Source organism: Haemaphysalis longicornis, unplaced genomic scaffold (assembly GCF_048455015.1).
Source record: "Haemaphysalis longicornis isolate Haplotype H1 unplaced genomic scaffold, Haemaphysalis longicornis Haplotype H1 scaffold_1, whole genome shotgun sequence".
Lineage (NCBI taxonomy): Eukaryota > Metazoa > Arthropoda > Arachnida > Ixodida > Ixodidae > Haemaphysalis > Haemaphysalis longicornis.
Genome location: NW_027526203.1, coordinates 468,116,309 through 468,143,145, shown reverse-complemented (window position 1 = coordinate 468,143,145; position 26,837 = coordinate 468,116,309). Strand labels below are relative to the sequence as shown.

At 48.5% G+C, this 26,837-nt stretch overlaps 1 protein-coding gene across 1 annotated transcript in view; it reads right to left on the bottom strand.

The window, feature by feature from the left end:
- The window catches only part of LOC144162659 (cell adhesion molecule Dscam1-like), an 809,120-nt gene that overhangs the window by 241,311 nt on the left and 540,972 nt on the right, over positions 1–26,837 (bottom strand). The window contains exons 4-5 of the mRNA XM_077693289.1: positions 20,235–20,428; positions 8,781–8,904 (exon numbers count right to left, since the gene is read on the bottom strand). Coding sequence (XP_077549415.1) covers positions 8,781–8,904; positions 20,235–20,428 — 318 coding nt within the window. The remainder of the gene's footprint in view (positions 1–8,780; positions 8,905–20,234; positions 20,429–26,837) is intronic.

The window sequence follows — 26,837 nt, the reverse complement described above, 5'->3', positions numbered from 1 at the left end:
TGGGACGCTCATGCTTCAACTATAGACGAGAGTAGCGTATAAATAATGCTTAAATCATAGATACGTCAAGAGTTGTTTTACGTAGCAGAAGTTTCTGCGCTTTGGAAGCTCCTTTATGCAGTCTTCTTAATTCAGAGAAAGAAGCCAGGAATAATATGGGAAACGAGAAACACGATGCACTGTCATGATAATGTCATCAAACGAAGGAACTTTTTTTTTACTTAACAGAGTAGGCGGTGGTTGTCCAAATATCTGAGGCACATTTTTTTAAAGGCTAGACTACAAATATATTCATTCCAGTCTGCTAGGGCTCCACATGTGTCGCACAGTAAGCTGTAAATGAATAAATAAAATGGAAAAATGAAGCTCTTTTTCTCTAAAGTCTAAAGACCTTTTGTCAGCCTCCCGTTCGATGATAGGCTGGCAAAAGATCGTAAGCTGATCCGCTAAAGTAGTCTTAGCGAATGCAAGTATACTTACTCAAAACGGTGCTATCCTAGTACAGTGGTACATTATTTCGAAAGTTATGGCATACCCAAAATCTAGACATGGGACTTTTCTAGTCTAGTGGCAAACTACTCAGTGAATTATATTATATAGCCCCGAAAGACCCCTATCAGTGCCTACACGCGAAAACGCAGGTCGAGGTGGATACTAGTCTGATGATTTCCGGCATCAGATTGTGAACGCTTCATTGCGCATATGCCCCACGCACTTCCTGGTGAATCGCAGAAAAAAAGGACGGTAAAGGATGGGCTAAGATGTATAACCACTTTTTTCTGCAAAGCGTTGGCCGCACTCTTAACACCAGTAATGTATACAAGTGACGTCATGTTGCGTCGAAGCGATCAGACGGTAATATGGTGGCCAAGGTGATTTAAAGCCCAACGTCAATGAAACTGCTGCAAGAATGGCAGCTACGCATAGAAGCTAATAAACGATGCTTCGAGACAATGAGAGAGCAGTATAGGGAAGGTTATCTGAACACCGCTTGGCAATGCAGCAAGTACGTGGAACGAATTGCGACAGTGCTTTACAGGCGCTGTGACGCGGTTTTTACTGCAGTCTTTCATGCGACAGCATTTAGAGAAATAGCGTAAAATGCTAAAGAACGTCCCTTTGTACTTTCGAATAACAAAAACGACGCTGGTTTCCAAAAACGTATAATTGCAGGGCATCTATACTCGTTTGCATTAAAGGAGAGCGCAGAATGGGCCAGCGGGTGTTTTTCAGAAAAAGAAGTTGCAGTCCTTCGCGTATGCGTGTCAGTGTATGCGGCGCATGAACGTATCTCAGATCAGAAACTGGCTTGATCGCTCAGATTGGGGCAGCAGTGGCTTCGTTGGAACGCGAGCACGGACCAGCGCTCGGCCGCGTAACGAGGGAGCATCGAACCTGGGACGCCCGGGGAGGCAAAACAGCACCGGGCATGGTCATGGGGGGGCCGAGACTTCATTACTATGCCACGAGCTGCTCTAACGAGCGAGAACAGCGCTGCGACCTCGGGGCGTACACACACTCGGAGAAGGATAGAAGAAGAGGGAGAAAAAAGCATAAAAGCGGGGCAGTGCCGACCAGACAAGTCGTTGTGGGAAGAAGACGCCACGGCTGGCAGCACTGAATCAGCGCAGAAAAAGCCTGGGCGCTTATAAGAAGAGTGGCGCCTAATGCGGCGTCGTCGCAACGTCTTTGCTGTGAATGAGGGAGGGGAGGGAAAGTAAACGGCATTCGAGCGCTCGTCGCTGCAGAAATTGATGAAACGGAAAAAATAGCGTTGGTTCTTAGGATAACGGAAAATAAACTTGATATCGGCCCGGGTCAGGGGCTGACCAAAACCAATGATATATTTAAAAGGGATAGTTAGGGCAGGCTTTAACTTCCCCCCTCACTTCGACGAGAGTAGTGCGAACATAGCAGCCGCAAAACATACTATAGCAGTGCACGGCAGGAGGGGCGTGAAAGGGGGCAAAAGGGGGGGGGGGGGGGAGTTGCAGTCGGAACCAAAGATTGAAAGAAAACTGAAAAGAATTAAAGAATTACCAGAGAAAAATGAGAAAGGGAAGGCGGCACAACGGCCGATTGTCCTGGTCAGGTATAGAATTGGCGATATGGACACGCAGTAAGTGAAACGAAGGGTTTCTTGTTGACCCACTCCTCGTGGATGGTTTTTACCCCATTCCTTATTTATTCCGGGAACGTTTTACATAGCAAATTTGTCTAATACAGGTGAAACGTATCGCGTTCACCATTGCAGACAATTTCAGTTCTGTACCTCATCATGATGATGCCGATTTTTAACAGCCCTGCTTTGTGGTGGAGTGATGGCAAGGTCCACTGCCAGTGGCAAAGTTTATTAGCTCCTCAAGCTTTTTCGCCTAACGGTATACGTGCCTCTTTGACTATCCGACTAAAGCGGTATCTATTATCGCACCTGCTCCTTCATTTCTTTCGTGTCATTTTGTCGCTAGCTTTTCGCTAACTTTCAGTGCCTACCAGTGCAACTTTGAGCCTCGTTAAATCCCAGTGCCTCAGGCGGGTGGACGTCGCCTTCATTCAAGGCTGGCTGGAGCTGGGCTTTGCACTCCATTACACGTCGTTGAGTCGCCCCGGATCTTTGCTACACAGCTCCCATTCAATCACGAGTAGTCATTCTCATAAGTTCCGTCTTCGGGCAGACCAACAGGCCTCTTACAATCAAGGCGCTGCAATTAGTTTTATCATCCGTATTTTATATCCCAGTTTCTGGTCTGCAGGCTTTATAGTTGTCCGTTTATTTTTTGTTTACCCTTTCCACCCATTTAAGCTTCTTTGTAACGACAACATTCATTTCGAAGGCCCCGGACAGTGCATTTGCTATTCTAGGTCTGTATTTAGCCGCCAACTTGCTTGCCCTCTTTCGCCATTCACTGTGCCCGCTTTTTAATATGCAGGTCATAAATGGCCACGTGGTTGGCCCACTAGCAGCCTAGTTATTGAAGAATCGTCCCAATGATCTGTCCGACGGAGCCGCCTGCTCTGGTTCCGCCACCGAGCGCGTCGTCTTGGCTCCATTACGAAGGACTTGATGGCGCAAGTGCGCTTTAGTTCCTTCGCACGCACAGCTTCCCCGAATCAATACAATACAGAAGCATGAGTTCCCGTATGTTTGAGAATACTCGATAGCCGTTTTCCGTCTACCTTGTCATAAGCTCCCCTAATATCGAGGGAAACCAGCCGTTCCCTCCAAGACATTGAAATCTGCATTAATTGGGTTAGCAGAAAAGTATCGTCCTCTCAACACCGGTCCCTTCTAATTTGTTCTGTACTTCTCCCAGTAAACTTCTAACGCGTCAGCATCAATTGGCGAGCACCCCATCAAAATCAGTACATAACGCGAAAAGTGCAATACATTCTGTATGCAAAATGTAATTGACGAAGTTAAGATATTGAATTATTATAATGGCGGAAAAAATGTGTATCATTAGAAGCTTTACAATTGATAAGAAATATTGGAACACAAAATTGGCTTCGCAGATCCTTGCTTCGAGACAAATAATGTCTCAAGACGTCAGTTTTCTGCCTCCCCTGCCACGGAATAGCTTCTACTCTCTCCCTCTCACTGCCACCCCTCATGCTCTTCCCCTTCCCTCTCGTTCCTGCCATGATGGGTGCAATGAACGTTTACTCAGTGCAATTCCATGTTCCCGCGTTTGCACTACTCGCGCGCCATCTGTTGGGATCTCTCGTTGCTGTTGTACTTGGAGCAGCTCGAGTTGACATCTTCTGTTTCAGTGTTTGCCTTTGCGTCGCCCTTTCTTCAACACCATTTTTAACACATTGTTCTTTTTTTCTAAATTGCCGTCGTAAAGACTAACTCAACGTGTATACTTAATTCAAATAACGCTGGTACTCTCGGCTGTGCACTTATATTTTTCCTCAAATATGCTTGAGGTTTCCTTTGCGCTAAATAATGTGGAAAATCATGAGCCATGGCAGAAGTTTCGGTAGTTTGGAATGGTCGTGCCTGCATATACTTCATGTTCAAAAATTTCAACTATTTTTTTTGGGGGGGGGGGGTGGTTGACTGAAGTGACAGACAGACAGACCGACAGACAAAGACGATCGTATTTTAAAAAATGTGCGCCAATCCACCCTGTGAAAATGGTGGGAAAGCGAAGCTGTAAACGACACCCACAACGATTACCCATATGACGTCACTTGAACTCACACACGTGGCTCTACAAAGAGTGAAACCGGAGACAAGTGAAATGCACTTAACCACATTATTTATTACTTCAAAGAGGTATTCTTTGCTAAGGTTAAATTAATGCATGGTCCATGAATGGTGGTTGGTTGAGTCGTATTGGTGAAGCACCTGAGTGGAAACTCCTTTTTTATGAGATTAAAGGCAGCTAAAACCCGGTGTTAGACGATCTCACTTCTCCTCCGTCTCTGCCGCCACCGACAAAAGTGACGAGATCGGTGGCAGAGACGGAAGAGAAGTGAGATGCCAGGCGTTGGTGTGCGCTTCCTTTAATTTTTACTAACTCCTGGCGCATACGCAAGGTGCGCACACGGCCGCTACACATACCGTGGGTGGAGCGAACAGCGGGGCGAGAGGTCGCGTGACGCTATCACAAGACTTTCCACGAAAATGTAGGGGGTTAACCCACAGATGTGCTCGGTTAGTGCATTGTCTGTCGCCCCCCTCTCCGCGTGTGCTCGTAGCTCAATCGGTTAGACAACGGGCTCTCGCTCCATTTCTTTATTCGTTCCAGGTTCGATTCCAGGCGGTGTTAGTAACTTCTTTTATTTGTTCGCGCGAGTTTTTTGTTGACACCAACGGTCGCTAAAGAACCCTTGGGGGGTATAGGTAGAAAGTTTCGCTTTAAAACTGGTTGAGGAGAAAAGCGTCCTCATGAGGCTGCCGGGAAAGCTTGCTTTCCTGCATATAGAGGAGGAGTGCAACGAAGCCTGCAGTGGTGATGCTGAGTATAGATCGGATGGGATATAGAAAACATCGGATTATTATTATTGCGCAGGTCGGTCTGCGCAGACCTGCAGACCTCTTGCCCAGACCTGCTTAACTGTTTAGAGTTTGGTATTCCACAAAGGGCCACCAGGTTGCATCGCCCGTTCTTGGCCGCTGCGCGCAACTTCAATCATTCTCCTGTGCGCAGAATGCAGAATTCCTACAACTTCTTCTTTGAACGTCTTGACATGTTTCAAAGTTCCTTTAAAATTCACCGTATTGAGCTGTTCTATACAATATGTTAAACATCTATGACGTCTTTGTCGTTGTCTTTTTCTCGATTGCTGGAATTTAGTTTCCTCGCGGTTCTGTTTAACCAACTGATAGTTGCCTATTTTTGAAACTGTTTCCTGTGATTTGTTCGTCTTATCATTTGTTTCTGTACTCTTGCCACTGTTTTTGTCGTTTTTCTGTCAATCTTTGTTGCTCTGCTTGTTGTGTAGTATTTACAACAAGCAGAGCCACAAAGGCACATTTTTTGTATTTTTTTACCTGTACCCGCCTTTTACTCCGCCTGTGTTTTATTTATGTCATTTTCACTACTTCAACTTGTGTGTGTCTTGTCGCTTGTCTGTTTCTTGCAATATGTTTTGCTTTTTTGTAACTATCCATGCGCCAGCGCTCATGCCATTGGTTGTTCTTGGGCACTTAAATAAACATGATTGATTGATTGACTGATTGAATATTATTGTTGTTGTTGTTGTTGTTATTGAAAAAGAAGTAAAAAAATTGCCCGCGTATCTTTTCCTTTCGTCGCAAATGTCAACGGAAGACGATAGTTGACTGGCAAGTAAATGCCTCCCTTCTCTTTCCCGATCACCTCTCAGGCTTTTTCTCTCCCGTCTCGTTCCTCCCGTAATAACACGCTAGATGTTTGCTAAGTCAATTTAAATTTACCGCGTTCCACTGCTCCAGGTTGGGTGCCTCGATGCCAGCGCTGCCGTACTGCAGAGACACGCGTGAATCGAGGCACCCTACTACAACGTTTATAGAACCACGTTGCCCTACTTCACGAGCGTTTGTACAGGCTATTTGTATATACCTCGTTGTACAGGCTATTTCGTAGTAGGAGCGTTTGTTGTAGCGGCGTTTGACTGTACTCGAAAGTCAGTAACGTCAACTGATCCCAATAGGTGAATTTCAAATTGAGATTGTACGCCCCAGCCGTATATTATCTATAAAGCGGGGTGACGTATAGTCGGGGGTTACAAATTCATTCATACCAGTTGGCACGAATATCGTATTATAGAAACTGCCGCCGTGGTAGGAATCGAACCCGTGACCTATAGGTCAACAGCACAACGACTTAGCCCCTGGGCCAACATGGCGAGTGATCCCAACAAGCTCAGGCTTCACAAATGCATTGCACCAACGTGAATTACCTCACCATTTTGGACACCATCTCAAAACAACGCCCATTCCCTTTGAATATAGAACATCGCATAAAATATCAGCCAGGACTTTGCGACAGGTTTCGAATATGGGTTTTAAATAGAAAGCTTCGAACAAGCACATAAAACAAAACTGAATATCAACGTGTAATGGTACTTTCAGAAATGAAAATAGGGCAAGTTTGTATTCGTAGCAGGGAGCGAAGTAGAGCGTGAGATGTTGCCGGGCCTTGGGCAGCCCTGCTTAGAGCAAGCGCGGAAACCTGGGCGCAATACGCGGGGAAAGAAATCCCCTCTCGGCACAAAAGCGGCGGCCGTAACGAAGATGATCCGGCGAGGATGACAGTGGTGCTTGTCAGCGCGTATTTCTTCCCCAGAGCGGCAGCAGCCTGGCCGCTGCGGCCGCAGGGAAAGTCCATCCGGCTGCATTTGCCGCCGCACACCTGACGAGACGCGGAGGCCACTCCGGGAGGCGGCCTTAATCCCCTCGCCGCCCAGCACACGGCCGCGGTGCAGAGGAGCTTACGAAACAGGCCCCGAAGAGGACGGGGAAAGCAGAGGAGCCCCTGTTCGCCTGCGCGGCCACTTCCGTCCTTCCTCCGCTTCCGTCATCTCTTCAGGCCGGCCCAGAAAAAGCTGCCGGACCAAAGTGATTTCAACAAGATTGGCTCTTGGCTCAAGCATGATTTCCCGGAGCCCATAAGCCGGCCTCCCAGAGACTCTTAACGAAAATTGCTTTTCCGCGCTTTCCTTAGATTTCATTTTGCAGGTCCCCGCGCAGCGTGTTCTTCGTTTTCCGCACTTCTCCTTCGCCCCGGTTATGCCGGCGTCTCGATGGGCCGCGGAGGGAGGTGTATTCCGGCGACACAATCGAGGATTACCGGCTGAGCCGCGACCCGTCCGGGTCTCGTTCGATGCCGCAAGCGGAGAAAATCACTCGGTGCCAAACGGCTGGCCGGACGGCTGTTATTGAACCGACGCGTTCCGAAGAGCAAAAATAGAATCCGGGAGCAAAGCGGTGGCACAAGGTTCCACTTAGTGTAAATCCCAGGAGTAGATGTTTACACCCGCGGAAAATCTAATTGTTGTTGTTGCCCTTGCCGCCGCAGTAGTGACACAAGTCGCGTACAAGCACAAATGCCGGCGATAGAAGCGCTGTCCGCCGGGCCGGCCTTCCAAGCACGAATCGATCTCGGAGGACGAGGCCCATTTTATGCGCGCACGATCTCGGTAAACAGAGCTGGCGCCCTCCTGGCAACCAGCACAAATGAAACGGCTCCAGCGCAGGACAAACAGTCCGAAGAGGCCGGAACGCAAACTCTTCCACGCGCCCTCCAGCTTCCGAGGGAAAAGAAAACATGTCGGCGATGTTGCATGGATAAACACAAGAAGAAGAAAAAATCAAGCAAAAACCAAGGGAGCCTCCATAAGGCAAGTCGAATGAGAGGAGCGCGAAAAACACAACACTGCCTGTCCACGTTCCAGCTTTGTGTTGGTGTCAACGGAAACACAAAACAATGTATTTTGAGCAACCTGATGACTAAATGTAAAGAGGCGAGAGTTCTACGGTGAGCACCCGCACTCTTACGGGAATACACTTAAAATTCTAGCATCCAGGGACGTTTGCTGAGAAAACAAAGACAAAAAAAGGGGGGGGGGGAGTCGCGCCTAAGCTATACAACTGGGCTATGGAGGGCTGCAGGTTAATTTCGGCTACCGGGGAACCTTTAGCGATCACTGATTGCAACGCACTCACATAATGCATTTCAAAAGGTGTCTACAGAGGGGAACGGCAGTTTTTCTAGATATGCCCCTAATATTCCCGCTTCAAAACTCGGTTTTCTCCTCCCAAGACATGTAGTGCAATGTCATGGTTGAAATTCCTGGACACAAGGATTTTCGCCCATGGCATAACATGGTAATATTGCGCATGGTATATGGCACAACAAGGTGCATTAACTTTTAACTGAATTCAGTGATACTTTTGCATAGGAACAAAACGAGGGGTGCGCGCTTTTCTTAGTTTAACAGTAGGGTTTCAGATGTACAAACATGTGCGTATAGTTTGGAATACTATCTATAGAGTTTTACACCCACGGTATTGGGGCACAGCGAAATACACACACCCAGACAGCTGTTTTGTTCTCAAAATGCATGCTATGGACGCGCGTGAGTGCGCCAATGGAGCTTCCAGAGTGCTGGTGAGCAGCTAGAAATACACTTTCAGATAGCATCGATTGGGAGGAAATGTTTAAGGAGCGAAACTTTTGTGGTAATGATCAGCATACGACCAGCAGTCCGCCAAGGCGCAGAACTTCACCCGAACGCCAAGGCCCAGCGCGAGGGCCAGGCGAGCGCAAGGCTCAGCGTGCACCCACCTGTGACTGTCAGCTCCCTGTCAGCCCGGTCCTGGCCCAGAGAGTTGTTTGCAATGCACACGTACTTGCCGCTGTCGTGTAGGCTCGCGCGTCGGAACACCAAAGTTCCATCAACCTCCTGGACCTGCGGGTGACAGAGTGCGCACCATAGGCGTCAACAACAAAGGTCCCGTGCGTTTCAACCTGCATGAAGGACATCGTATCGAAACAAGGCACTTAGCACAAGCTCAAGCGCGGCAGTTTTAAATCCTAAATGACTTTAGCATAGTTCCTTTCCGGAATATCTTACTTCTGTGTGCGCTCCTTCGGGATCACTTGCGGGTTCATTGTAATAGAACATTTCATCGGTACGCCCAGCGCTGTGTATGCATAAAATGCGAAGCATTGTATGAATGTGCTACTAAAGCGGCCTTTTTTAGATGCGAAGCAGCTTATGGTCGAGCCTGTTCCCTACGCCGTTGTGTGGGCGCCGTTGTGCGGCGTCCACACCCCCACTGCGCATGCCTGGCCAGGCACCGCTGATGATGATTGTGGCAGGATTCCCCTAGGGATTGGCCAACGAAAGAATCCATCACCAGATAGCTTCGCGTTCAACCATCGTCGTCATCTTCCCGTAGGGGAACCCTGAGTACCACACCCCCACTGCGCATGCCTGGCCAGGCACCGCTGATGATGATTGTGGCAGGATGCCCCTAGGGGCATCCTCCATCACCAGATAGCTTCGCGTTCAACCACCGTCTCCTCTCCGGCATTCCTCCTCTCCTCTCCGAAGCTCCTCTCCTCTCCGGGATTGCGCAACGAATGGCGACACCTGCGGCTCCGCGCGCGATAGTGCGAAGCAGCTTAGGGTTAGAGAGAGAGAGAGAAGTGATTTGGTGGAAGAAAGGAAAGGAAAGTGCACTGGGGATATTATTGAGCTCAGTAGGGAGCTCACTTGCATACAACCCAGTGCGGTGGGGAGGGGAAGAGGGGATAAAAGACTTGGGAGGAGGTTAGGGGTGGAATGGAAAAGGCGTGAAAGAGAAAGACAGGAAGAAAAGAGAGAGAGAGAGAAGAAAAGAAAAAAAAGAAAAGAGGGGGGGGGGGAGGGCATTACATAGGCGACAGCGGCATAGGGTTAGAGACGCGACGGTAGCCGCTGCATACTCCGCGGGGGCGCCACTGCAGCTCCGCGCCACTGCAGCTCCGCTCCCCTAATTCTCCTCCCGCAACGCTGCGATTGAACTGAAAACTAATGGGAACTTGAGTCGACCCCATGGCTGCTTCGCATACTACTCAGGGTTACCCTACGGGAAGATGGTGAAATTTATTTTGCCCGTTACATGGTGTGCGAGCATACATGTATAACACGGTGCTGCACGCCGGGTGTACGTTGTGTAGAGGGTGGGGCATTAAGACGATTGAAATCCCAACTAAAGAGTGATTGAGTGGGGTCCCCGCGTGGATAGCGGGAGAGTGCCAGTAGATGCTCAAAACACTTCACGTCGCTTAGACACTAGGGACACTGTAAACTGTGCACAGACACTAGGCTCACCACGCACACACACGCGCAACAACGCATGCCCAACTCCTGGGAAGTGTACGCAGGCTTCAGGAAGAAACGTATGTCAGAGGAGGCGCGTCTTTGATACGCACCGAAGCACGATTGAGAACGCGCACACATGCTGGGTGCTAAAGGTGAAGTGAAACAGCGTCTACACATCACGAAAGATGACTCAGAACGCACTGTGAAGTGGATCCGACGTTGCAAACCGTAGCGGAAGCAGACTATGCCACTTGCGGGCGCCTACGAACACTTTGAGAAACACTTCATGCAGGACAAGTTTGGTTCGGTTGGCAGGGTGTGCGAGAGACTTCACTAATTGCACCGAACGGCGAACAACGTCGAAATTCGGCGCCTAGTCAAAGCAGTGACAATGAGCGTAAATCTCAAAGCGCATGACCGCGATCACCACCTTGCGAGGGAATTGCACGATTTCCTTGCTTATACCCTTTTGCGCTGACATACGCAATATTTTCCTTCTGTGCAGCGTCGCTCAGCGTTTTTCGCCGGTAATTCTTTAATTCCTTACGCTTCGGCGCCATTTTCACAACTGAACACGGCGCTAAAAGTAGCGATTTATATGAGTGGCGGGCGGTCACCTAGGCAAACGTCTACCGACGCCACCAGTGTTATCGGTGCCTTTGGCCCGCCGTTTGTGCCGCTTCACACCGGGTCTCTCCGCACCCTTCGCCGCGCTTTAACCAACATGTTTACCCCTGCATTACGCGACCCGCAGAGAGGGCCGACGACCTGCGACGCGTCCCACTTGTCCCCCCACTTGTCGAAGCACCCTCTGAAGTCACGTTAACCACATAACGGGCTCACTGCTTTCCTCTCAAACACACCTAATAATTCTTGGCGTAAAATATACAGTAATGCCTCGTTAACTCGAACTCTCAGATCTCGAAAAATCAGCTAAGTAGAAATTTTCCGCGGCATCGAACCATTTCCTATACGACCCAAGTATTTGTTGCCCTTTATTTCGAAGAAGAATTTTTGGGCCAAAATGCAGATGTCTCGAAATCGTGACTGAGAGTGGAACGAAAATTTCGCCGCCGCGGACAGTTCCACAAGATTCGAGGGATGCTGCCGCGCCGAAGCCCCTCGATTTTTGTCTCGTTTAGCCGCGCCTACCCCACAACCGATGTTTTCCCCGAACGTGAAGTATTGAGTCTAGAAGCATACCAACTTCGTCAAGCAACCCTGTGGTACGTCATGTGACCGTAGAGACATGCGTAGAGGTAGAGCGTGCTAAAAGATAGAGGTGTGTCGTGCGGGGAAAACCCAATGAAGAGCGCGGGTCCCTTTTGCGACGAAAAAAAATTGTATGGAGCGCAGGCGTTCCCCCGAGAACTCCTGTTGCTGCCAGCGCCACCTATAAGTTTTTAAACCTTATTTCACTGGCTGCGATTTAAGGTTCAGTGCAGCGGCGGGGAAGATCGGCTCATGCAATGCATCAAGCAGCTAGAGGACTCCTTACTAGGCCCAAGTGCAACCGCAAAGCAGACCAGCATTACGCAGTTCTTTTCTGCTAAGTAAAATTTCAGTGCCACAAAACCCAGCCGGTGAACGTCTCTTGCATGTTTTTCTCTTTGAAAACTTTAAGGAAAGCAAGATTGGAAGCTGCTGTTAGAGCTGGTAAGTAGTAGTGCCTTTTTTGCAAAGAACTCGATATTTCATGGCAATTCGCACAACTTTGCCTATCTCGAAACTTCACTTATCTTGAAATATTTCCGGGTTTTTACTACTTGGAGTTAACGAGGTATTACTGTACTTCTGTATACAGAGCTCGTGCAAAGCGGCCACCACCACGCCGTGACTACGGCCTTGTGCAGTCCGCTCCACCGCAGTGGAGCGACGGGGTCCGCCGTAGAGTTGGGGCGCTGCGTACCCTGCACGAATTTGCGACGCTTCATTTTGTCTGCTGGGCTTGTCCTTCTAACGAGTAAGCTGCCCAACGGGCTCTTGACCTGAGCGTACTGGCGGCAGCGATTAAAACGATAAGCGAAGTAGCTCCCACCATCCGAGGTAGCTTCCCCCCGGGTATTCGAAATGTCTGTCTCGAAGCGAAGACAATGGAAGGCCTATGTGAACCTGTGAACCTAGCATGTATATAACCACAGGGAGTGCTTGTATTGCTGAACAACTTTTATGAACCTTTGCTAGACTACTTTAATCTGAATAACCTTATTCTTCATTGGGTGCTTAAAAAAAAAACACCAAAGTTACGAATTAAAACGCCGAAAAGCGAGATATGGATTGTGTAGTCTATCTTTCCCGATTTTTGCGTTGTTCTTACGTCTAATGTTTTGTCCTCTGTATTGGTCGCTAATTTTCTTTCATTATTCAGAGTTATTGTCCGAACATCAATACTCTTGCAAATAACAACTTTCCTTAGGAAGTTGAAAGAAGGACATTAGCTGCTTGTAATGAGGAGATCCTTTTTACTTTACTGGGCCTCGGTCGTTTCAAGAACACTAAAGATTAAATAAATTTGTGTATCTCTTCCGGCTTTGGTTCGACGGTCAATGGGGCCTTGTTTGCTGAAAAATAAATAATTAAGCTATTTCAGAAAAATGTTCTGTTGGGCTAGTTGGTGCATTATAGCTTACAAAATATAGCGCAAACTGTATACACACAAACAAAGGAAGACAAGCAGTGCGCATTGTTTGTCTTCCTTTCTTTGTGTCTCCAGTTAGCGCTATATTTTGTAAGAAATGATTAAGCGTTTGAAATGACCGGGAAAAGGGCCGTGTTTAGTGCCACGAAGGAGTTTTTTCATATTTATTTAATTAAAAAAGAGGCAACTGGATAAGCAGCTACCCCAACTCCATTGTGTGAGTGGGAAGGCACGCTCCTTGTAATTCCCGTATTGCTTTTGGAATGGCCACCCTGCACCAAAAAATAAAGGCAATCTTCCTCCTATTAAAGCGGTGCAAAAAAGACGTACGACTCGGAAGGTGTTAACATCAATATCCCAGCGGACGCTCAAACGCCACAAGAGACACTCAGATAGTTTTCTCCCGTGCTCTTGAGGTCATGGAGCGCCAGTAGCACCCGTTGCGCCGAGATAGCAGTTACTGGCCAAAAAGACAAGTCAGAATCGCAACCCCTTAGCCTCTTAACACCGTGACGTATAAAGCAGCAGCCATATACACGGCAAGAAATCGCCCCGTGTTCAGCAAGGTATGCTTCGCATATAACGTCCACAAAGATTGAAAGCATATCTGGTAAACCATGTATACCATTCAAACACTCAAGCGCTGCCATTGTTAAGCTATACTTATACAGCAAAGCTGTTAATGACGAGAGTTCCGTGCGCTTTTGTTCTGCGTCAACAAAAACACAGTGCACCCTCTTCTTGTCGGCGCACCAATCCCGTGCCTGGTTGCTTCCCTTCGGGTTCCCCAAGGTGGCTGTAGCTAACCACAGCGGAGCACAATGCCAAGGCTCCATGTGTCTTTGAAGCGCGAGGCGCTCTTGTGAGTGCGTTTGTTTGTTTGCGTGTGTGCTTGCTAGCTTATGAGCTAGCAAACATTCTTTCACTCTGTCCTTTCATAGGCTTTCTTTCACTTTGTGCCGCGCTTCGCGCTGTACCAACTTGCCCAGCGTCCGCTGGGGTAGAAACTAATTCTGCCGGCCGATCACATAATCTGTCGCCGCTCATTTTCACAGCAGCCCGCGTGCTGCTGGGTAGTTCCGCAACTGCAACTCCAGCAGCAAAAAAAAAAAAAAAAAAAAAAAACTTTTGTCACCCCGAGCTCGTATCTCTCTTCAAAAATCTGGGTCACCTCAGCGTCGCTAGTCATCCACCTTCACAGAGCGGAATAACTCATAATATTTCTTTTGCAGCCATTAAAGTACGTAGCCTTACTCAACATAAAAAATTTAGTGTTGGCGTTATCAGATCGCCTGGCTGTCATGAGAGTGACGCCACGGTACTCACATCGCCGAGCGCGCTCGAAATTGCTCCTTTATTGCCCAGCTAACAAACAAGCTCCTTGTTAATGTGAGCGTCTCGGCTACACGCAGGCATTTATTTGTGGAACCATTCGCTCAGTGACCGCGCTGAGGGGTGGCAGGCATTCCGGCAGCAGGGGATGTGTGAAGCTATCATGCAGAGAGACGCGGAACTTTGTGCGTAAGTGCCCGGCCGGCTGTTAATCTTGAAGGCAGTGGCTACGGCGTTGTGCTGCTGAGCCCAAAGGCGCGGGTTCGATTCGCGGCCACGGCGGCCGCTTTTATGATGGAGGGGAAAGCAAAAGCGCCCGTGTGTTCGAGATTTCGGCGCACGTTAAAGATCCCTAGGTGGTCAAAATTAACCCGGAGCCCTCGACTACGGCGCGCCTCCTCGCCTGTGAAGCGTCGGCGCTTTAATCCCCACAATCAATTAATCAATCTTGAAGGCCGGGGCGGTGACGCCGGGGCCCATGACGATTTTACGGAGCGGGCAACCGCGGCTGCGCAGTGGGGAGGCGTAATACAAGCGGCCGAGAGCGAGCGCGGGGGATGTGCGTGCGAGCATGCGTCCGTGCATGCGTTCGTGCGTGATGGGTGCTAGTCGTGATAGTAACGTATCACCCGCCGGCCGCGTGGCCCACTATGACGAACAAATTAGTGATCCAGTGGTGACCTACTAAGTACGAACCCCTCGGTCATCTGTGGCTCACCGGCTGCTAAGGCGACCCGCCGTGACGTCATTGTACTCGTGATCCACTGGTGACCCACAGGGAGCTTGACGTCAGGCAAGCCCTTCTGCCTCCACTACAGTGAACTAGAATCCCAAGTACTCTAGTTTACTGCACCTTCCCGCTTGCTCTTTACTCCCGGGCCGTGGATGAAAGAAACGCTTTCGTTTCCGCCATGGCTCGCGCTGTTGTTGGGTCGGTAGGTTTTAGTGATGTCCACGTTCACTAATCGTGCCCCACCACACGTGCCATTTCTCTACTCAGTCTGTTATTTGTCCACGTGTTTTACACAGGCTTCACTTTTTTGTAGTGACGCTCGCTCTGTGGACATTCTTTCTACGCGCACGAAGCGCACAGGCAACAACAGGGAACTAGGGCCCCTATCGGTTGCTTCGTCGGTGAAGCGCTGTCGCCCCAAGGTGTAATACTTCTGGCTTGCCTACCCTGTATGTATACATAGCTCAAAATTTGCGAACGGCTGTCGACAAAAATGACCGCACAAAGAAAATAAAAGGTAGGAGCGAAGATCTCTTGGTGCCACGTATAAGTCGTTAGACCCTGCCACGTCCCTACCTTGTTTTAAGACCTTTACTGCCATGCACCAGCGGATGCTTCAACTTTGCTGAGGCTGATTTTCTGCGTGGTGTTTCCCTTCTTTCTTAATTGTGTATTTTCTCGTTGCAACGCTTGTGACAGGCAATGATATCCTTCTTCTAGCTGAGTTCTACGGAGGAAATCTCTGTGGCTCGTCAGCAAGTACGTCTTCTTTCTGTTTTCGTATTTTCTGAATTATCATCCCTCCCTTTCCGCTTTCTCCAATTACCAGCCTGAAATGACGCGTTTGTTTCACCGGAAACCTCAGTAAATAATGAGCAATAAATATGTATTTGTCTTTTTTCCGTTTTTTTACTATCTGGACTCATCAAGGCTATGAAGCGTGCACTAATATTGCTACAACCTCAATGTACGCCATGATTCGAAAAAAAAAAAAAAAGAATCATAGAAAGGAAACGCCAAGTTGTATTCGCGATATGCTCCACTGGCGCCTCGGTGAAATCGATACGGAGGTGACTGATAATTTTTCTTCTCCAGCTAACTCAACCCAATTGAAGCGGGGAGCCTACCGTTTGCAGATTTGGCCACGTGGGTTTTTAAAAATTTTTTTTCATCAACTCCTTTTCTACCCACCTCCCTGAATTTCTAGCCTGAGGTTCTTCCGAATTGACCAACGCATTGATATTTTTTAGTTCTGTCCTTTTTTTAAAAAAAAAAATAAACGTGCTTGTGTTTTAAATAGTATCATTTGTCTTGACTCCGCTGCACTGACTTTTTGTAAAGGGGCGTACGAAACAGCACTCGTCCCCAGCCCCGCGGTATCGAGCCCTTCAAGCATCCACCCCTAGGGGTGCTTCCCAGTTGCCGGTAGCTCGGACGCCCCTCGTGAACAGAAACCTGACGTGGGATTCCAAAGCAGCAGGCAGGCCGTCCAGGCCACGCGCGCGACCAGTCAGTGTCGTAATCGAGGTGACTTCGCGTCGGAGCCGCGTCTCCGAGTGTCGCTCCTCTCTGCTGTGTACCGCTGCGCGCGCGTCATTTGGGCCGTTCTCGTGTTGCGGCGTCCGCTCGTTAGTCGCCGAGTCCGCACCGCGGAGTTATTAAGGAGGCGGGGGCGACGCCAGTGCCGCGGGCTCGCTGTCGGCCGCTCACCGCGCGCGCCCATCGCGGCCGAGCGCAGTTTGCGGGGCCGTGCGGAGACGCTCCTAATCAACGCTTAATTAAACTGCTGCGGCGCTGCCTGCGCAGCGAGGACGCGCACTCCCGCTCGCCCCCATCCATTCTCGAAAACTCGAGAAGGGCCGCCGCCGCTGCCGCTTCCCCCGCCACTCGCTCCTCTGGAGGAGGGACCAAGTTTTGCGCCCACCGTCGAGTATACCGTTGACTCGCGGCAGAAAGCCGGCGACTGCTTTGTTATGGGCATAACCTCCTCCCGGCTTCGTCGCTGTTGCACGGAATGTCGCCGTGAGTTCGTGTAGCCACTCCGGTTGCCCGAGGAACTTCAGGGTCTGGGTAAACTCTGAGGAGCAGATTCTGCGGTCAACATAACAAGCACGGAATTTTGTGTGATTTCTTTTATAGTCATGAGAGCTCAAAATTATAAACAAAAATCCTGACTGGAATGCTTCGCCACGTTCAACTTGCCATCAAATCTAGAGTCTGAGTGAAACATACAATCCTGTGGTATATTTCGCGAGATCATAATCTCCTTTTTCGAACATTGAGTGCTACTCTCAGAAACACAGCAGGATTGCTTTACAAAAGCGGCATTTTTCGTACACCAGCAGTTACCTTGAGTATTAAATTAGCGAGCGTATTTTTTAAATGTTGAGAACATTTGTGCACTTAGTCGCCAAAAATGTGCAGCCCATCACGTTGCGCCTGATGGCCCCCACCTCTCTGGTACCTGGTAGGAAAACCTTTTAAGCGCGATATTAGAGGCAATGCAATGTGTTATCCTGAATGCTAACTGTGCGAAATAACTTCGCAGAGAACTTTCCACCGGCATGACCTTTCGCATGTACAGTTATATCTGGATGGAAAGCACCTCTATGTAATAAATTCCTGGATTTAACGAAGTTTTTCAATCCCCCATTTCCACCTTCATTGAAGCCCATGTGCTTGCGACCTCTATGTAACGAATGAGTTGCGACGGTTAACCTGGATGTAACGAATTCGCTACGCTGATGAGCCAAGGTTTCTTGCCCTTTTTCTGAAAAATCGGCTGGCGAAATGCACTAATTTAGCGAATTTCGCCCGCACCGCAATCTCTCGTGCGTTTCCACGTACGAGTGCTGTGTCGGTTAGGTGCTAAGCCTGCCTGTTAACGCGTGTTCGCGGATTTCCCGTGATATCTGTGGTGTGGGTTCGTGGATCATTTCTGCTGCGTGAATAGGAAAAGATTTGCCTTTTCAAGACAAGCTCGAAATTTATATGCCGTCTCCACCGGCGACAAAGAAGAAAGCCACCGACCGGTACAGTGTCCCAGCTAGCATCTCTACAACTATTTCGAGTGCAGAAAAGAGCACGAAGTTCGCGAAAGGCGCTCTTTCAGCATAAGTTTGGTTCTTGAAACGCGCTGAGGCACCGAAAAGTATGAAAAAGCAAAAGTGATACTTAGTTACTTTTTGTGAATTCGGGGGTCGTGTAGTAGCAGCAGCAAGCGCAAATCACGCAGTTTTTCAATGTGAAATATATATACTTGAACAAGGGTGAGTTCAGCATTACTAATGCCTAGCGTATTGGTTTCGTTTCTTTTTCATTTCCGGGATCTTCAAATCGAAACCTGCATGTAACGAAAACCTGGAGTGAGTGAGTGAAAACTTTATTGCATAACAGCCAGTAGTCCTAGACGTCGGCCAAGAGCCCTTGGGCTCTATCAGCGTCTTCGGCCAGCTGAATGGCCCAGATTTGATCAGCTGGGTCGGAGCTGAGCAATACGGTCTCCCATTGCTCTACAGTAGCGATGAATTTTTGTCAACTTCTTTATATCTAGGTTTAACTGTATCAGACCTTTCAATTTCTCCATCTGCTTAACCCCTTGTTTTTCTTGCGCTTCATTTATATGTGCTGTCCCCTCATTTATAATAAAGTAGTTGTCAGTGCGCAGTCTTTACGAGAAGTGTCCGTTTCCTTCCTTCAAGTCCGTCTCTGTGTTAGCCCCAAGCGTCGTCCTTCAAACGCCGAACACAAGACGTACAATCTCGCTCAGGAACTCGCCTATCCCCGCATTCACTGAAGGGGCCGGAGCGCTTCGAGCACCCGGAAGGGTGCCCTCCTCGCACAGCCCGGCAAATTAACTTGACAGCTTCCCCCTCTTCTCCACACTCCTCCCACCCCTACATTCAGTCTTTCCCGCATTTCTTTTTTTTTTTTTTTGCATTTACATGCTTTTCAGCTCCTTGCATGCGCATGGGTATAAAATGAACCGAGGTATTGAATTTTCAATTTTTCTCGCTTTACACGGTCAGCCATCATAACGTAAAGCTTAATCAAATGGGCTATCATCATTTCCTCGTACCTCGACACACTCGAGAAGCCAACTTGCTCTGCTCTGGTGGGCAGAATAGTTACCCACAGCCTTCCGCGGCATGCGCCTGTTGGGCTAATGTGATGACTGGAGGGTCGCGAACGCGGTCTACCGTCTACAGGGGACTACGAATTTTCATTTTTACTGTGCTGTTCCTCGTTACCGCAAGAATTAATGAATAAAAAAAAAACAGGTTCTGGTTTTATTAGAAATAAATTTTCAGTTTTATTTATTTTATATTCTAATTTTGGCGTAAATATGAATTCTAAACCACACGTTATCATCTCCCCCGATGATAACAGCATCTTTTTTTTTTTTTTCTCGGAGAAACATCGATGAGGCTACAGCGCTATGTAATCATACAATGCTGTCACTGCAGTGGCAACACAGTGCAGATGTGGGGGTGCAGTGGTGCACTATTCGGTATACGTCCCGTTAAAAAAAATGTTAAGATGTACTGTGTTTGCATATTTTCTATTCTGGTTCTGTTACTGCATACGATCGAGTCTGCTGTATTTATTGCCGCCAAAGTGAGGCCGACATAGGCTGCGGACTGATCAAGCGACATAAGTGCAACTTTTATCTGCAGCACTACCATCTGTGCCTTTTGCAAGAAGACCAATAAACTGATTTAGACGATTGAATTGAGCGGAAATATACCCACTGTTTCTGCTCAGTAATCGGACTGGTGCGCATGCACGCAAGTGGGTCATTTATTCTGGCCACTTGGTGTCCACTGGTCACAGTGTCCTCACTAAAACAACCCAAAAAGGGCATAAGCGCAGTGCTCCGATTTTTCTCGGGACGATATGGAGTCACGGAACTGCAATAGGATAACCTACCTTTATTGCACCACGTGAGCGCCTATGCGGGCCGAACAACGTGAACACCAAACTCACTCACGTCCGCTGGTTACAGCTCGCTTGAGTTCAGTTTACAGCGTGTATGTATTCACAGGTTGTCCTCCCAGCGCGCCACGTCTACGGCCACCCTCGGGACTACAGTCAAAACTGTGCAGCTCTGGCAGCCAAGACGTTTAGCACGCGGGGCTAGCTGTCGCGCAGCGGATCAGGAGCCGCCCACTTGTAAGCAGCCACGGCCTTCATTCTGTTCCGCCAGGCGTGGCGCGAAGCACTCACCTTGTGGCTAAGGACGACGGGGTGTATCTGGGAGCCGGTGAGCTTGTACCAGCGGTAGTTGGGCGGCGGGTTCCCCGTGGCGGCGCAGGGCAGCTTGGCCAGCGTGCCCTCGCGCACACGCACCCTGCCCTCGTACTCGAGCAGCTGCGGAGCCGAGTGGCCCTTGGTCTCTGCAAGCGGCAAGGAAGAGTGCGCTGCGTCACAAATGCAGCGGCCACAAAAACCACGCTAACCCCCAACGTCCATGATTGGCTTTATTCGAAACATCACCGAAGGTATACTCTATCAGAAATCGGCTTTGACCGGATAGGAGGGGAAGGACTAGGGACTCCGGCGATGCTCCCTAGACTTTCCTTCCTTTTCTTCCTCTTTATTTTCTTTCTCCGCTTGTGTGCGTGCGTCTGCTTTTCTTTTTTTAGATACCCTCTCTATTCTTTGCCTCTACTCTCTATCTGTCTGTCATCCCCCCCCCCCCCCCCCCCCCCGCACCAGCAGGCGTTCCGGTGTCCACCCCTAGGTGTGACTAACTACGCCTGCTAGTGGCATAATGTCCTGTACAATAAATTCATTGTATTCATTCATAGAAGGTATTTCTAAAAACTGTGTAGCGCTGTCTGTCCTAGACATTGTAATTGCACGCGGACTGCTTGGGTTCAACATCCAAGCGGTCCCCGCAATATCTGACCAAGGCACCTTCAATACCATCGCATGCACAGTTCTGTAAAAATATTTGCGTTGTATAGAATTTGTAGAATTTGCGTTGTATAAAATGGAGGGAGGAACTAGGAAAATTTAGTGGGAAAGGGTAGCTATCCGCTAGCACTCGACAGGCGCGGCTGGAAATCTTTGGGAGAGGCCTTCGTCCTGCAGTGGGTACAGGCTGATGATGACGATGATGATAGAATTTATCTACAAAGCAACTATTTCACGCTGATCGCAGGGCGCGCAAAGTGCATTCGAAGGCCCGAAACAAGGCTAGAGTATGAAATAACAACTCGAACAAAGCCCGGCCCTAGCTTCTGGACAGCAACCCTTGCCCCGTTCATTTTATTTGTTTAACTTCTTTTTATTTCCGACAAACGGAGAATACTGCTCAGGATACTGGCGGAGCCAACGGCCTGAGCAATAAAGAAGGGAAAGGGTGGAGCGCCTCAGGCCGGCTGGACGTGTTTGGATACAAACACGCGCAGGAGCTGTGCGAGGCAAACCTTGGGCTTTGCCAGGGTGGGAAGGCGGAACCTCCGCCTCATAACTCAGCGTCGGCCGGGCATATATCTCTCGCACGCCCACGCCGTCTTCACCCGGGCTCCGAATCTCCTCCATCTTGATTACCTGACGCACTCGCGGGCCGTCGACCGGGGTGAATGCGCCGAGACATTTGAATTATTGAAAAGCACAGGCCTCGCGAGGTGCGCGAATTAATGCCCTCCTTTGCCCTCCTTACGTCCGGCGTGTCGGGACCATTGACCGTTTACCGGCGTGGCTTTTCGTCGCGCGGACATTGTTTGCCTAATGACAATTAAGACGCCGCGACGACTCCGCCAACCTCGTGCTTCATCGGATGTATGTTGCGGGTGGCGGTGGGTTGCTTTTGAATGAGAAATTATCACGCTCCGCGGGAGCTCTGCTCCATCCCCCACCTCTCGCTCTCTCTCGCTACCATGCAGGCACGCATGCACGCATACCACGCAGGCACGCTCTCTCTCGCTACCACGCAGGCACGCAGGCACGCATAAGCACCGCGGCTTAATCATTGCACCACCGCGTAGCCACTATACGCCACTGCCGCAATGAACTAACAAATGGTGTTCTGTCTAAAACTGGTTAGGTCAATTTTAAATTCATTGTCGCCATTTAGCGCTAAAATGATTCTGATTTCAGAAAATGCAGTTTTCTACCACCTTACCAGCAACGTAGTCAATTGTGGCTCTTCTGTGTCTCAGTCGTTACACGTCAGGGGCCAACTGGACGCCGTCTACTTGCAGGTTTTTACTGTGGCCTGCCATGCATTCGTAGTCGTTCGCATTGCTATAACTTTCGTGAAAAAACAAACAAACTACTTAAACCGTAGGTCATAAGACTGAAGGCAGTCATTCTCGATGACACCACTAGTCCGGATCCTCAGGGCTGAATCTGAGGGTTTTTTTTTTTGTGTTGTGTATGTTTAGAGGAGGCGTTTTTTCTGTTATTCAGCGATAATTTTCTATGTATGTTCTATGTATGTATTTTCTATGTTCAGCGATAATTTTCTATGTATGCTGATAGCTGAAAAAAAAAATTGGAATTGCACATTGGGGCTTGGGGTGCGGCCTGATCCCGGCGACCATTGCCGGCAACGCACTCCCTCACCAGAGCAGGATTGGCCACCCTGGTGTAGTAACGGCCACAACCTCCCATGAATACGCCAATTGACCCTCGGCCCTCAGTCCCCAGCGGCTGCGAAGCAACTGACCACGGCGGCGGTCAGACCTGTGACGTAGCAGAGGGTGCTAAGAATCCCTGGACCCGGACAGGCCGCCAATGGAATCTGAACCTGGCAACGTTTAACGCGCGAACCTTATCTAGCGAAGCAAGTCTCGAGGTGTTGTTTGAGGAATTAGAGGGCATGAAATGGGATGTAATAGGGCTTAGCGAGGTTAGGAGGACGGGTGAAGCCTTTACGGTGCTGAAAAATGGACACGTCCTATGTTACCGTGGTCTAGAGGACAGAAGAGAACTGGGAGTGGGATTTCTAGTCAATAAAAGCATAGCTGGCAACATAGACGAATACTATAGCATTAACGAAAGGGCCGCAGGTCTTGTAATTAGGCTCAATAAGAGGTACAAGCTCAAGGTGGTGCAGGGCTACGCGCCCACATCCAGCCACGACGACCAAGTAGTGGAACGCTTCTATGAAGATGTGGAATCGGCAATGGCTAAAGTAAAAACACAGTATACCGTAGTTATGGGGGACTTCAATGCTAAAGTAGGCAAGAATCAGGCTGGAGACAAGGCAGTTGGCAACTATGGTCTGGGCTGTAGAAATAGCAGGGGGGACCTCCTAGTTGAGTTTGCAGAACGGAATAACCTACGGATAATGAATACCTTCTTCTGTAAACGGGAGAGTCGGAAGTGGACCTGGAGGAGCCCGAATGGGGAGCACAAAAATGAAATAGACTTCATATTATGCGATCACCCTGGCGTTGTGCAGGATGTGGAAGTGCTCGGAAGGGTAAGGTGTAGTGACCACCGTATGGTAAGATCTCGAGTTAGGCTAGATTTGAGGAGGGACCGCAACAAGCTAGTACGAAAGAAGCCAATAAATGAGCTAACAGTAAGACATAAAGTAGAAGAATTCAGGATCGCGCTGCAGAACCGATATTCCGCCCTTAACATGGAAGCCGAGCTTACGACACAGGAAGCCAGCGACAACCTTACACACATTATCACGGAATGTGCAGTAGAAGTCGGGGGCACTATGGCTAGACAGGATACTGGTAAACTTTCACAGGAGACGAAAGATCTAATCAGGAAACGGCAAACCATGAGAATCTCTATCGCAGCTGACAGAATAGAACTAGCCGAGCTCTCGAAGTTAATCAATAAGCGGAAGACAGCTGACATACGGAAGTATAATATGGAGAGGATCGAACACGTTGTAAAAAACGGAGGTAGCCTGAAAGCAGCGAAGAGACGTCTCGGCGTGGGGAAAAATCAGCTATATGCACTTAAGGATAAGCAAGGCAATGTCATCACAAATAGGGATAAAATAGTCACAGTGGCCGAGGAGTTCTATAGAGATCTGTACAGTAGCCGGGACATACAGGATTATGCCGAACGAGACAGTAGTTCAGAGGAGATAGACATCCCACCAGTAACGACCGAAGAAGTAAAGAAGGCTTTGAAAGAAATGAAAGGGGGCAAAGCACCTGGGGAGGATCAGATAACAGCAGACCTCTTGAAGGATGGCGGAGAAATTGTACTTGAAAAACTGGCAAACCTGTATACGCAATGCCTAATGACCGCAATGGTACCGGAATCTTGGAAGAACGCGAACATCATCCTAATCCATAAGAAAGGCGACATGATGGACTTGAAAAATTACAGGCCGATCAGCTTACTGTCAGTCGTCTACAAGGTATTTACCAAGGTAATCGCTAACCGAATCTCTGCAACCTTAGATTTCAGTCAACCTAAAGAACAAGCAGGGTTCCGTAAAGGTTACTCAACAATGGACCATATTCACACGATCAATCAGGTGATAGAGAAGTGCGCTGAGTATAATGAACCCCTATATTTAGCCTTCATAGATTATGAGAAAGCATTTGACTCGGTCGAAACCCTAGCAGTCATTCAGGCATTACGGAACCAGGGGGTAGATGAGCAGTACGTAAGAATACTAGAGGATATCTACAATGGGTCTACAGCTACCATCATCCTCCATAGGGAGAGCAGTAAAATACCTATAAGGAAGGGTGTCAGACAAGGAGACGCAATCTCTCCAATGTTATTCACAGCATGCTTACAAGAAATATTCAGAACGCTGGATTGGGAACAGGTGGGAGTAAGGGTTAATGGAGAATACCTCAGTAACCTCAGATTTGCTGACGACGTTGCGTTGCTAAGTAACTCGGGGGACGAATTGCAAAGCATGCTTTCTGCACTGGGCGAACAGAGTAGAACCGTGGGCCTGAAAATTAATATGCAGAAAACTAAAGTAATGATCAATAACCTCGGGACAGCACAGCAGTTTGAGATAGGTGGCGAGGCAGTGGAAGTGGTAAGCGAATATATCTACTTAGGCCAAGTTGTGACCCCAGATCCGAACCAAGAGGCAGAGATAATTAGAAGAATCAGAATGGGGTGGGGTGCATATGGCAGACATTCCCAGATAATGAATAGCAGCCTACCACTGTCGCTGAAGAAGAAAGTGTATGACAGCTGCATATTACCGGTACTCACCTACGGGGCAGAAACTTGGAGGCTGACTAACAGGGTTCAACTTAAATTGAGAACGACTCAGCGGGCAATGGAGCGGAAAATGCCAGGTGTAACATTAAGGGACAAGAAGAGAGCGGAGTGGGTCAGGGAGCAAACTGGTGTTAAAGACATATTGGTAGAAATTAAGAAGAGGAAATGGACGTGGGCAGGGCATGTAATGCGAAGGCAAGATAACCGCTGGTCGTTAAGGGTAACAGAGTGGATCCCTAGAGAAGGCAAGCGCTGCAGGGGGCGGCAGAAAATTAGATGGGCAGATGAGATCAAGAAGTTTGCGGGGATAAATTGGTCACGGTTGGCACAGGACCGAGGTAAGTGGAGAAGACTGGGAGAGGCCTTTGCCCTGCAGTGGGCGTAGATGGGCTGGTGATGATGATGATGATGATGCTGATAGCTATAAAAATGATTCTCGCCGTTTAATTGTTATTCCAACTATGTTGTCCTGTGTTGTTTTGAATACGTGGGTTCAAAATTGGGATTTGTAATAAATTCGTCTAAACAAAGGTTAAGACTGGCGCACGCAAAACGGAACTGTTTCTGTCATGTGCACTGTGAGTAATGTCCCGTTGTGATGTGGTTGGAGGCCTTAGAGTTTTTGTTTTTTTTTACAGTAAATTTACAGAAATACCTGGGTAACACTGTAGTGCTTCTAATGTTTTATCTATTTATTTATTTATTTATTTATTTATTTACTTACTTACTTATCAGCAATATCGCTTCAACAGCCGCGCATACCCGGCGCTGTCTATTGTACGCCGGGTACCGAAACAATTGAATCAGCGGCGGGAGTTTTTTTCACAAGCCTATGCCCACCTTTGTCCAACTTCTCTTGTTTAGGGTGGCACGTGCCAGATCAGCTGAGACCTCACGGAAAACCAATCTGGCCACAGATCCCAGAGGTGATTGAAATCTCCCTCTTTTCCTTTCCATATCCTACGCCATCCGCATCCGTTTTCTTCCTTTCCTACTCAATTTTTTTCTAATCCTTTTATCAATTTCTCTGCGTACCTCTTATTCTGCCGCTTACTAGGATATAGTTACAAGGTTATGCCACTTGCTATTCGTCCCGTCCATTATGTGTTCAGCCAAACGCCGTTTTCTTCGCTTAAATTAAAGAAAGAGACCATGATGATAACATAGAACATTAACTTCCGCAAAATATCGGACTGTTCACACCTCACTACAATTAAATTACTTAGTGAACGTTATTTTTATTAAGCAGATGTTGGCATTAAAAAAGAGCGAATTTCAAGCTACCCGCTTCCTAAACATTATTAACCTTCTGACTTCCTTGGCGGAGAAGACCAAAAACTGGCATTCCACTGGTGTGATAATTACACGTCGATTTACGTGGCCCGGCGGGAACCGGAAATATGGCTATTGCCTTTCAACCCGTTAAAATCTAGTGGAGCGTTTCGCCTGAGTAATGCCATAGTCATGGGTTCCGTGTCTGCATCTGAAGATGAGCCTGAAGCTCAGGTTTATAGTTGGCTAGAATAGGAGAACCTGAGCCAAACTGAACTCGCAATATTCCCACGATAGAAGCGCCCCAATTTTTTATATTCGTTTCGATTTTGGCAGTGTCGCGCTGTGTTCAGTGGTGCGCAGAGATGGTGACACGCCATA